This window comes from Ascidiella aspersa, chromosome 2, assembly GCF_963924565.1.
Source record: "Ascidiella aspersa chromosome 2, kaAscAspe10.2, whole genome shotgun sequence".
Lineage (NCBI taxonomy): Eukaryota > Metazoa > Chordata > Ascidiacea > Phlebobranchia > Ascidiidae > Ascidiella > Ascidiella aspersa.
The window spans coordinates 32952268-32965340 of NC_139448.1; the positions used below are offsets into that span (position 1 = coordinate 32952268).

Genomic DNA, 13073 nt, shown 5'->3' on the forward strand with positions numbered 1-13073 from the left:
ATTGCGGTACCACGTAAAGCGCCTTTTACTTCTTAAAATCCTAATCTACACCCAGGTTAAAAAAGTACGATACAATAATACCCTTATTTACTCTAATGTTTCGGCCCATATAAGAATTTGGCGACTTCGAATGGCCGGACCAAGAAAAAGCCTCATTTACTTCTTAGAATCGAAATCCTCCGTACTCAAAAAAAGTACGAATAATTTATACCTTTTTTCTCAATTATGGATGGCTGTTTTAAGCATCCCAATAAACGAAAACAGGTTAAATAAATCAGCGGCTTGTATCCGCAGTAGGCCTAGTACGTAAAACACATTTCTTAAACCTTAGAATTTTTTTGCAAAAGTGAGTAAATCGCCGATAAAAACGTCCGCGAACTCACAATTCTTAAGTTGTTCATGCGATTTTCAAAAACAATAGCAATATATAGAGTGGCTGTTAGGCGTCTAAGTGATATTGGCGGCCGGCACTTGAAGTTTGTGCAGCAGAGTTAACAAGGTTGAATCCCCAGAGATATCGACTGCGAACTTTCGAAATGGGCGATCCTTAATTGCGCAAGAATTGATCAATTAGACAGGGTACGTATGGCTGCCACAGGGCACTGCAGTGAGCATTCCCTAGGAAAGTCCTGTGTTGCACGACTACATTAAATACGTTGTGGTCGCCAAATATCTTTTTGATTAAACCCTACACCAAAATTGGACGATTAAATACGACAAAACCAGCTTTTTGGCATTGCAATTTAATTTCAAAGACAATATTTCATGCCAAATGGCGTCACTGGCGTGGTTTTGGCCAAGCATTCCATGTCAAAGATCTGGAAGGTGCTAATGCAATCGGGTGGTCTGTTGTGCGTCAGCGGTTCGCGAACTAAGTTTGGTTGGGAAATCAATTTAAGCGAACGCTTCGGGCACGTTAAAACGCAGCCGTGTCAGCCTAATTTTAAGTTTTGACAGGTAAAAAAAAATGCAAATACCTCATAAATGTTTAGAAGTAGCATTGCCTGTGCTACAAAACCCACATGCCTAGCGAACCGTTCAGGTTTGTAGATTAGGACTATACAACAACGGGTATTTACGTTTGACAACAGTTTGAGACTTAGTCCATTTGCTATGCCTAATGCTTCATGTTTCATGTCCGTAAAATTGCAGAGGTAAGCACCAAAAGTAGTTTATATCTCTTAAGTTTAGCCTTGAATTATAACGAATAAAATCACTTTACAGAAGCTATTGAAACGGCGTAAGTTATTCTGAAACACAAACTGCCTTGCGAGGTTTTAACCATAATAAGACTCATATGTAGCTGACTTATTTAAACGTGCTTGCACGCTGCACTTAACTAAAAATAAGCAACAATACGAGTGGGTTCGAGGATGTGTTTTACGGCCACCTCTGGTAGCAGTTTACTTTGAAGTGTTGTGTGATCGTCAAAAAGAAGTGCATAGTAAAAGAAGAAAGCACACAGTACTCTGGTTCCTCCAAATTGTAGAAACGCCGCATAAGAAATCTTGAGAGTTTTATGATTTTATATGAAAATAAAAGTTACAGAAAGGTATACCCAAATCCAACCACGACCAATCGCAACCAGTCGACCTCAAAACGATTTTTTAAGAGAGAGTTCAAAAACAGACTGGCCAATAGAAAAGTGTTAAGGAGATTTAAAATATAAAAAATCCCCATAAATTGGTTCTTATGTAAGCATATTTATATGTACGTTAAAAAATCCACCAGTTCTTTCAAAAATTGTGTGCAGTAATAATAACGCAGAGTATAAGCTTGAAGTACTACAAAAATAAGTCAAAAATCCCTTATACTTACACTGAAAACAGGAAACAGCAGCTAGCTAACGTATGAGGCGGCCCTCTGGTTATAAAGTATCCAAGGTACCACAGAAGCTGCCAGCACCGCTGAACTGAACCAGGGGTGGAACCTCAGCCAGCAGATGGCGATAGTGAGCAGGGAGAGCCAGACTGCAAGCGTGAAATTGAAGAAGGCAACGGTTGCCGGGACAACGCTTCTCACTATAGGGATCCAATCGACTAAAAAAACATACGAAAGGTTGTTGTTGGATTTTTACCATGAGAAGCGTCTCTGGATTGCTAAGAGGCCTAATTTTTATGTAAGGTTTGGTGAGGTCGCAAGTTGTTTACACATACTTGCGTTATTAGGCCAGAAATCGACTGTGGAATTTAGAAATTCCGTTATTTGATATGTGCAATAAGCAATGGCTTTGGTTGGCTTGAACGCTTAAAATAGGAGGGTTTGTGTCTTAATAGACACAACGTGTTACCCAGTCCTAAAAGAGTAGTAGAATTGGTAAACTAATTTTTACTGTAAGATAACAGGTTGCGGTTACTAAGCTCTTTAGATTCGAGAAAACAACATTCTTCCCATACACCAAAGTTTCACACAAATTTGGAAAAAAAACATCTTCCCCTTTCTAAAAAATACAACATAAAAATATATAAAATATGAATTAAAACGTCATACTCATAACAACACAAAACTAGTTTCCCATAAGGCTATGTCTTAATTGGTATATAGATGGAAAATAATTTTTTTAGGGGGAATACAGTGTTCTAATGATACGTTACGTTTATATTTGGCAAGGGAACTTTAAAGTAACTGATCCTGTACATATTAGTTTAAGCAGAGCAGTGGTTCCTAAACTTTTTTTTGTGCGGAAAGAGGGAAGGCATTGAGTTTTTAGAGAAGGCACATAATTTGACGTCGTAAAACAAGTATATTTAAGTAAACCATCTTTTTTTTCTAAATGTATTGTCTTTTTCTAAATTGTGACATTTCTTAAATCATTCAATAACATTTTAACTAGGCCTTTATCGACCCCTAAACGTACCAACAAGTGGTCCATGGACCCTAGTCCAAAAACACCTGAAGTATAGATTAGCAACTGTGTATCTCATTTCATCCAAGCAACCGCAATACCAAAGCAATTTCCCCTTACCCAGAGTGACTATGATCCTTGACATAATGCTGAGGCCCATGTACATGCAGACAAAGCCGGCCAAACGACAGAGCCACGTGGTGAAATTGTTGCCAGATCTTTGAGAGGCGAAAATCTGTTCAGAGCTGAGTGAACCTCGGTAGAGAAACTCAATTGATCGACTCCTTGTGATTGGAAACGGCTTAAACTGGTCGTTTTGTAGCATAGCAATGATGCTCACCTGTAAATAGGATTTTGCAAAATTTTAGCGGGCTCTGTAAGAATACTAAGGTAAATTAAATGCTCTTGTTTGATTTAAAATTTTAATTAAAAATTGTAACATAGGACTGATACTTACTTATAACATTTCCACTCTGCATGGAGTATAAAATACCATTTCCACCAATAAAGGCAGTATAAACATGTTAGATAAAACCTTCCAATAGATAGGGATACATTTGGTTTATCCTAAATATTTTGAAGCCGAATTTTGTGCCCATTTTAACCACTTAAATGCAAACAGTTTTGCGCTAAACTCATTAGCTTTACACTTGTTTTAGCCCATTTGGTATATCTTGTCAACATATTTAAAACAGGTGCCTCTGGCAATATATATTATTTTCTACCAACGTTTCGGCTTACTATCCAGCAAGCCTTCGTCAGGGACTGACACACAAAGCCAACAAGACGCAAAGTAAAATCACAATAAGAAAAAAGGAGATAAAAATGTGCGAGACCGTCTGTTTCGCGAATCCTGGCAGATACACCGAACGCCGGATACGATGAACATCAAAACGGACGTTTTGTTTCCAGCACCGGCAGGTGCTTAAAGATAACCACTAAATTGCGCGTTGTCTTATCGCTTTATATTTTGAACGTTGTTTTATCGCTGTGAATTTTGAACGAGTCTCGCACACACGCCTGAATCTTGTGAAAGTTTGCTAACTTTAAAGGGACGAAGTCTTTTGTCGCCATACCCTTGAAAATAGCTGATTCATGCTTGTTTTCAGTTGCATATTTGCGCATGAGACTTATTTTATAAGGGGTCGCCTTTCGTCATACCCCCTCAAACAAAATTATGGAATCCTGTCTTGATCATATCCTATTCATGTGAAATAAAATTTGCTTAAATGTGTGAATAAAAGCCACCTAAACATAATCTATAAAATATTGTTAGGGTACCTCTGGTATTAATCTAGCTGAGGAAAGGTGTGAATGTAAGTGAGGGAGAAACAGGTAATTTTCATTTCTGGCTAAATATGTGGCTAGTTGCAGTTAACCAAGTAAGAAATGTAGCTCTTGGGCTGGCTAGGCCTCTGCCCTAAGAAATTTTAGGATAACATTTGATTAAGCCTCATTTTTTTGGCTATTTTATTTATTTATTTATTTTTTTGCTTTGAATACTAGAGCCATCACCCCAGACACGACGTATGCTACTTTTTTTAAAATAAACAAAGAAGAGAAACCTTATCAGGTGGATTCTGAGCTTGATGTTCTAGGAGTGACACCCCTGCACATTGATAGGAAACTCTGAAGTTGCCAACTTTTGGATTGGCAGGGTCACCATGGAAGAAATACTTGTCGTGAAGTTGCATTCCACTTTTTTCTGCCTTTGGTAACCGAAGAACTGGTTCGAACCAGTTTATTTTGGCAATCAGTGTTGATGACAATGCAACTTTGTCGACATGAACACTGTTAGCTGTGAATTCTTGACTTTCAAGTACAAAGTCCCTAATAAAAAAACACTTTTTAAACTTTTTAATAATTGAATTAAATTAAATATTTATTTATTTTAAAAACATAAGAAATTATTAAAGTTAGTTTCTTTTCCAAGGCACACCAATGCCTTTTCTCAATTAATTTTACCAAACTAGATTATTTACCCTACAAGCAAATCAAAAATGTAATTTTGCCATTCTATTTCCCCAAATAGTAAATTTCACATAGGACACAAATTACTTTAGAACTGTAGTGACTTAAACCAAAATTAAAAATAGTTCTTAAGAAAATAAAAGACCCTGCCCAACACTGTGCCATTTAGTCAAATATGTTAAATCCAAAAACCTAAAAATGCAATAAGTTTCACAAATATTTTATCTCCATTTAGTTTAAATTAATATGTGTGTTAGGAAAGAAATTCCAAAGGTATTTTTGGTTGTAAATTACTCTGTAAATAAATCTACTAACTTTGGATTTTCATGACCAAGCTCTTCAGCAAAATCTCGACTTTTTTCAAGTTTTGGTGACCATTCTGTGTTATAGACATAAGTTCTTTCCTGGCGAATTTCATCGCCTTTATCAACCTCTTTCAACTCAGAATGCTCCACCCACTGATAAACCTCAACATGTCGTTTCAGCTTCACACAGCCAAAGGATACATGGTAGTTCCAGTCAGTAATTTTCTGTGGTATAATATCACAGTAAATTAGCAATTAACTTAGAAAAAATCAGAGAAAAAAGTTTTATTGAATGTCCACCCAAAAAAATGTAGGGAGAAATGTATACAGTTCGGCAATATATTAAAACAGCCTACTGTTGAGTTATATTCTTGAACAACCTTAAAATTAAATTTTCACATAACCATAGTGGTTATCATCCTGACAGGGAATGTCGTATCTAAAAGAATATGAGAACTAAACCAATACCTGAAAACAACTGGCAGTATCGGTGCTCGTCTAATATACTAGGGTGGTATTGGTGCCGATGCAATACCAAATAATTAATATAGGAGTTTTATCCATGATTTGCAATGCAAAGAAGTCTGGTAACTTCGACTCTAAAAGGTATTTATTTTTAAATGGTTTAACAGTGAGGAAAACTAAGTTTCTTCTTAGTTTCCTCATTTTTTGCCAAATACACCCAAAAAATGCCTTTATTACTTTTGATTTCCTTTATTTTAATTATTTGAGCATATTTGGTATAGGATCGGAATACAAAACATTTTGCCATTGTACATCTACCAATCTGGAAAGCAGGGCAGCGGAGCCGAAGTCGGACTCGGGACTCGACGGAGTCGGTTGGTTTTGCCGGAGTCAGACTCGGACTTGAGTAAGACCGCGTAAAACTACCCGAGTCCCGAGTCCGACGTGCGCATGCGCAGTATCAAATTTTAAAAGTGTTAAGGCGGCAAAATGTAAGTTGTAAAAGTGTAATAGCAAATGTGAAATATTTTTAAACCATGTAATGCGGGTGGATTAATTATGACATCAATATGAAGGGATTGCAGAAAATCCACCTTAATTTAGTTGCGTAAATGGGTAAAATAGAGGCTGTAGAGTCAGAGCTGGACTCAGGACTCGACAAAATCTTACATTTGGCAGAAGTCAGACTCGGGTGTATTTTTTTGGCCAGAGTCGGACTCGGGTTGTTTTTAACCGACTCCGCAGCCCTGCTGGTAAGTATGGCAGATCTCGTCAAGATCTTTTGGGTGCATGGTCAAAAAAGTCCAGTACAACACAGGTCAAAAAGTTCACCTCGGGTGACCAGCATCTGAACCGAGTGTTATTGACATTCCGCGATGGATACTACTTTAAATGGCTTTTAAACTACCGGCTTGAATTACTATGTTATGATTTCGTGTTTACTGAGATTTCTAAATATATACTCAACAAGCAATATTAACTGAGTGAAGTGACTCTGTGTAGAGTTCAAGAAGTTAAGGACAGGTATTTTAGCGGCGTACTCCTTGCAGTCGGTGTTACGTGTTCACTTGTGTAACAAGGAACATGTAAAGAGACTTAGACAGCCGCCTGTTCTCGCCTTAAGAGCCACCGTTTAAATAAAGGAACATAAGCATTTTACATATTTTGGGTAAAGGTATTTTTTTTTTCCTGGTGCACTTTTAAAATGTTGAAAAAACTCGCGGGTGCACTTGCCATACTTTTCACAGTAGGGTATCGGTATTGGAATGAAATGAATCATACATCCCTAATCCTGACCTCATCCGTTTGAAGAAATCCAATATGGTGAACCAACATGTTGTTGTACTTATGTATTTGAGATGGATCAAGTGGAACTACGAGGGACTGGCCTTCATTGAGCATTTCGCTGACATCAACTGAGCTTCCCTGAAAAGATAGAAAAAGGGTAGTATTATCAAAAACAAAATAAATTAGGGTTTTCAAACAACAAAAATATAGAAAACCACCGTATATTAAGCACTAACCTCATTGTAGTACAGGACAACGAAAGACAGCAAGAACATACAGAAACCAACAGCAACGCCGGACGTACTTTTGCCAATTCTTGCCAAAAAAGACGGCTTTTGTTTGTAGGTTACTTCAACATGTCTGTCACTAACCATTTTTTCGCAAGAGAACGACGTTTACTATGATAAAATATTGTTTATCTTGTGGCAATCACTAATCAGCTTGGTTTCGGTGTCAAATTTATTTTTATGTTTACATCTGCACTCATGCGTAACGCTAGAAAATTATTTTTCGGTGAAATAAGTTCATTCATAGAAATCTCCGTGTTGTTCAAAAACAAAAAGCTGATTTTGATTTTTTCTAAGAGTTTTTTTGATTTTCGCACTGATAAACTATATTCTAGTTGTTTCAGATCGTGTTTTAGCAAAGTAATTTACTAGTCCACAAACAGCAATTTTATATTCAGGCGTTACGGATTTTCGTTGGCATTCATCCCAACTATTACTGCAATGTTATTTGCTGAGTATTCGTGCATTATCGCGCGATGTAAAATGTAAATTAGATGGAGACCACCATAAACGAACTTCAGACCCTTGTCAAGTCTGTTGTTGACAACAGCTGGCAAGTAGGCGATGGAATAAAACGAACTGAGCAACAAAACGGCCAACCTACATCTCTCAATAATAACTGCAATGAAAACGCAGCTTCCAATAAAAGGTACATACTGTTGTTGTTGTTGTAGTGTTCTAGGAAATCAAAATAACGTTTAAATTACATGTCCTTTATAACCTGGAACACTGTGCATTTTTATTTTAATAGGCTTTTATACTACCTATGCTATATATCAGTCATTTTTAACTTTTTTTCTTGCAACACCTTTAAAAAAGTTCTTGTTCTTGCAACCAACCAAAAACGAAAACTTAACTTAGTTTTTCATTTTGTTTTTCACATAATCAACTGTTGCAGTTTTCAAAACAATGTGTTTAAATGCACTTGTCAGCCTGGGATAATAGTATTGCAAGCATTTTGCTACCATATGTCAGTTTAGTTACAAAACTTTGGTGTAGATAATGCAATAATAAAAACTCCCTAACAATTTTGTAGCACTTAAATGCCCCTTCAAAAAAATGAACTGTGTTTTTAGGCAATTAAACTCTCCATAGGTCAGTGCAGTTTCATTTCATTGCACTTTTCTTTGAGATGTTGGAATTGGAATTGTGCAATTAAGGTTTATACACACTTAACGTTTTCTATGCTACCAGAGCAGAATACTATTTACGAGATGTGCACATAGATTGCTATAAAATATATAGGGTGTGCCTGCCACAGAAAGCAGATGGGCCAAGAAATATTATTGCTCTGAAAAAATAAAAAAAAGTTTAAATATTTATAAAATATCCCCAGAAAAGTTCTCGAGTATTTCACTGGTTTTGCTACACCTGACAATAAGCTGGTTTTGCTACACCTGACAAATATAAAGCATCAAAAAAGCAGTAGTTTAAGAAAGATAGTAAATTATGTTTTTTTTTATTAACTAGAGCCCTGTCTAAAAAGAGATGGAAGGTGGAAAACAAGACTAATGTTAATGCTTGTAAGTACATTGTTTGTATAAGAATGCTTCTGAATATAATTTGTACAATTGGCATAGAACAAGTCTCTTAAAACCGTTACTTTAACTATTTTGTTGAATTAATCTTTGCAGCCGAAAGAGATAGAAAAGAAAGACTTGCTGCTAATATCTTAAAGTTGAAGGAAGTTTTACCAATCAAAGGAAATCGTTCCATGGTATGAAATATTTCAAGTGTATTAGTGATTGTATGTATAGGTAGATGTGTTTGTCTAAAACAAAATAAGTTTGATGTTTTTTCTTGCGAAAGCTTTTGATATTGGTTTTGTGTGGCATGAAATATACTATTACATTTAAACTTTGATTTAATTTTGCAGACCAAAGAAAAAGTGGTTGAGGAAGCAACTTCTTATATCATGAAGTTGGTAAAAAAGCAAGAAGAAGTGCTGAAATCCAACACCTCTGAATCTTTATGTAAGAACAAAATAGTTAAACACAGCCAAGATAAACCTTAGTTATTTTACAAACATTTTAAATATGCCAATCACGTGAATCAATAGCTATTCTCAATGTAAATTTTACCTCGTTTATTTAATATTTTTTAAAGGCATAATAAACATTACAAGACAATACCTTTGTATGTTAAAATAAAGTCAAACAGTTTTTTTTCTTTAGAACCATTACCTATTTTTCAAGCAATGGAATGGTAAACTGGTCTATAATACTACTAAAACTAAAGTTTTTCTTTCAGATAATGAGCTAAAAGAATTACGACAAAAGGTTGTAGAACTCAAAGAAGAAACCAAGAGATACCAAGCTGTTTTATTATCTCACGCTATTCCACCGGTCCTCAATAAAAATGAGGTAATTTATTGGACAAAAATGAAGAATAAGTTCCAAACTGATAAATATAACGTTGGATACCTTTGTAGATTTTGTTTGCTTTAACCAATACTGAAGAAAGTAATGCTTTGAAAAGTTAAAAACAACCTAATACTCTTATTAAATTTAGCCATGGAAAATGAAAATTTCTCGGACGACCAAGTCAAATTTGAGCAAGACAAAGAAAAAATCAGTTTCCAAAAATGGCCTGCCAAACGAATCTGCAACTGTCCCTGCATCAGAACCGCAAACTGATAAAACATCGTCATTAGGCAAAGAAAATACAACTGCAGTAACTGTTTCTTTGCCGGGCGATACCGAATCGACTGTTACGTCATCAGCAAAACAATCCGACGATTGTGTGACGTCAGCAGCCACAGAGGACCGAGCCAAAGTCCAAGACGTGCAAAAACGAATAACCGACTTTTGGAACGTGGCCGCGCTGCTTTGCATTTTAAAGTGTTGCTTCGCCAGCAAAGACCAAAGCAACTCAAAATCCCAAGAGCGAGGAGCCCAGACTATTTCGGACGCTAATCCTGCTACGGAAAACGCACCTCGCGACAACGAAATTTCTGTGGAAAGCGTGGAGCAAATAAGCCGGCAAAACGACGCCTTGGCAAACAAGGAAAGCTTCCTAGAAACGCCGAGCAGCAAGTCAACACCCTTGGCGCAAAATGCAGCAGAGAAAAACGACCCTCAACCACCAAACAACACCTTATTGCCAATACAAGCGCAAGGCAATCAAATAATACCAGACGCTTCGAAACAGCAACAGCAGCCAAGGCAAACTGATAGGCCCGCGTCCCTTCAACTAGACAAAAGCATACAGCACGAAGCCGTACTAACGCAGCATATTCCTTCCCCGTCGCCGCAAGTAGACGACAACCTGCTTGCCTGGCTTCGCTCTGAAGCTCCAACAAGCAACGGCGTTGAAGCAATGCGCTCCAATCTGAGTCCAATACATACGCAAGTCGACACCAGCGTTTCGAACTCCATAGCAGCCGCCAAAGACTCGAGCGCATTGCAGAAGAGGCCCGCCATGAATTCCTTTAACATCGCCAGCCTCATGAAGAGCAACGACGACCCGCAGTTGTCGCTGCTTCCGCGGGAAAAGAAGGAACAAGCTCCCGCGGAACACGAAGGTCTCGACTTTGCAGGCGCTACCCCGAAGGACGTTATGCACCAGTCGTTCGAGACCGACATCTTTGATTGTTTGCAGGTAGGCCGATATGTGCTCCAAGTATGATATTAAATATTGGACAGTAGACATTTACGTTTTCGTTACGCGTTTGTATGCATCCCTTGTGACGTTTCGTGGCACATCTTTCTGGAACTTTCGTAACAATTCTTCTTTCTTGGATTGCTTGCTGGCAGGCCAATGAGTTCTGCCAGGAATAGGGATGTGTGATACTTGATATTTTATGTCGATACCGAAAATAAGGTTACTGCTATGCTCCAACAAAAAAAATAAACTTAAATCATACAAAGGTCTTTTCCAGGTTATTTGGCCGAAATTTGCCGAACTATTATTTTCGATAAATTTACGTTTCAAATTTAAATCTCTGCGTTAAATTGCAAATCATTGTCGAAATTTCTATGTTAACTTGTTGTCGGTTCGGCACCGATACCGCCCTAGTATCGGGCGTATCGGGAGAGTACCGATACTACCACTTGAGCTCAGGTATCGTGTGAGTTCCGATATTACCGGACATCCCTAGTTGTCGTATCGGCGAACATCCCCCTCCCGAAAACGTGTACAAACATCGAAACAAACACACAGTAACTTGCATATCTTTACACTACAGGGTCTCACAACACCGGAACCGCCAACACGCCAAGGTACAGGAAAGCTTGACGCCTTTATAAGAACAAGCGCTCCCGGGCGAGAGCACTTACTTGTTCCCCAGGAGCGGCGCCGCGACCAACATCTGCCGCTCGACCTGCACGACCTATTGCATACGGAAGGCGCCCAAAGCCACTCCGCCCCTGTAGTGCCCATGGAGCAGCTGTCCTACTCTATAGCACGTAACCACGCTTCTCAGCATAACACACAAAGGCAGCACTTTGCCTACACTCAGCCCCAACAGCAGCAGCAACACCAGGTACCCACCTCGCTATGGCAGCCAGCCATTGCTGATAGCTCGCACCCTAAGCCGTTTCCCGACTGCTTTTCGCCCGGCCATTACATCACACCGACGGCGGCCCCCCAAACCCAGCGCCCCCGGCCCCACCCCCACATCGGGGCCACCCCTAGAGGTCGTATCACCCAGGCCCTGCCGCCCAATGTCGGCTGGTTCGCCGGCGATAAGTCTTCGACGCCGGCTGCTTATTCGTCCTCGGCGGGAAATGCGAACCTGAATTCCGGCGGAATGCTGACCTCAGGTTGGTGGCTGCTAAAATTTACTTTTTCGTATATAATGGTTATTAGTCATAACGAGCAAGCGGTTTCAAGTCATATGTAAAACAACTTAATTCCAAGTAAAGTCTTTTTGAATAAATAACAAGTTAAGTCCCAGCCAAGTCACAATTTCTACGAAATATGTGTGCCTATTTTGGCGAAAAGGTTACTTTTTGTTATTAACATTACTTGGGTTGACTGCATTTCCGATTTAAACACACGTGGTGAAAAAATACCGAGTAAAATTCTGTCTTCATTTACCCGGACATGTTAAGTATAGTTTTCATATGAACTTCACATATTTTGTGTTTTGCCATAGTGCCAACACCTCAAGTTGAAGTTACCAAAAAGCGAAAAGGTCAGAAAAGTTCGGCGTCTTCAAAGAAGAAGAAACTGTCGAGCAGCGCGAAAGGTAATGCTATGCTCCAGCTTTATCGTTTCGTATATATATATTTTTTAAGTGCGTTAAACTAGTATTTTTTTTAACTTAATCACATTGATTTCCAAAGGTGGCCAATGCACGACAACGACAATCTCGAAGCAGCCCCAACGCCCAGACAACGACCCCCGGCCAAATATCACCCAGAACCAAGTGCCTCCGGCCCCCCTCCGACTTTACCCACACCCACCTTGCCCCATCGCCCCAAACAACAGCGGGGACCGAAGAATGTACCCCGGGGTCCAAAACATAAACCCCCACGCCGCCGTGGTGGGTCATCCCCCTTGTGTGGGGTACAACCCCGAAATCGGGGGTCAGACGGCACTTTTTCACCCCCACACCTCCCTGGGTCAACAGGGGGGTGGTTACCCCGCGCCCCACCACGCCCCCTATTTTTCCTACAACCACCGCTTGCCGCAGAACCAGCAGCTTAAGTATGTGCCGAGTTTCGCGAACAACTCGAACAATAATAACAATGCGTCTGGTAAGAATCACCACAAAGGCTCGCAGCATCACATCAGGCAGATTCTCGGCTGACACGCGAAACTTTTTCGCTCGTTATTTTTTGCTTCTATTTTTTGTTTTGTTTTTCTTCTCTCTCTTGCCACTGTGATGCGCATCGTTTCGCAATAAACCAGAGAAATGTCGCTACAATGTACGGCAGTCGGCAGTGCTTGTTTTGTTATAACTTATAA

General features: G+C 39.1%; 1 protein-coding gene across 2 annotated transcripts; it reads right to left on the bottom strand.

Moving 5' to 3' along the window:
* Nucleotides 1-742: 742 nt before the first annotated feature.
* Nucleotides 743-7341, bottom strand: LOC146165014 (transmembrane protein 43-like). 2 transcript variants are annotated; one of them, XM_083383237.1, is made up of 7 exons: nucleotides 7110-7341; nucleotides 6883-7011; nucleotides 5132-5346; nucleotides 4411-4675; nucleotides 2966-3185; nucleotides 1819-2039; nucleotides 1375-1507 (listed from the first exon to the last, which is right to left on the bottom strand). In XM_083383237.1, the coding sequence occupies exons 1-6, from the start codon at nucleotides 7245-7247 to the stop codon at nucleotides 1840-1842; spliced, it is 1167 nt and encodes a 388-aa protein (XP_083239363.1). In that variant the 5' UTR covers nucleotides 7248-7341; the 3' UTR covers nucleotides 1375-1507; nucleotides 1819-1839. The 2 variants fall into 2 exon arrangements, with proteins under 2 accessions (XP_083239362.1, XP_083239363.1); XM_083383236.1 differs by having other exon boundaries at nucleotides 743-2039.
* Between the last annotated feature and the right edge of the window lie 5732 nt (nucleotides 7342-13073).

What these genes read in the sequence shown, in the direction of transcription:
- LOC146165014 (XM_083383236.1), bottom strand. Translation starts at nt 7,247, where the DNA reads ATGGTTAGTGACAGACATGTTGAAGTAACCTACAAACAAAAGCCGTCT. An exon ending in GATTTCTTCAAACGGATGAG is followed by an intron (nt 5,347 to 6,882) that starts GTCAGGATTAGG and finishes ATTATACCACAG; the next exon opens with AAAATTACTGACTGGAACTA. An exon ending in CTCAGAATCCACCTGATAAG is followed by an intron (nt 3,186 to 4,410) that starts GTTTCTCTTCTT and finishes TCCTATTTACAG; the next exon opens with GTGAGCATCATTGCTATGCT.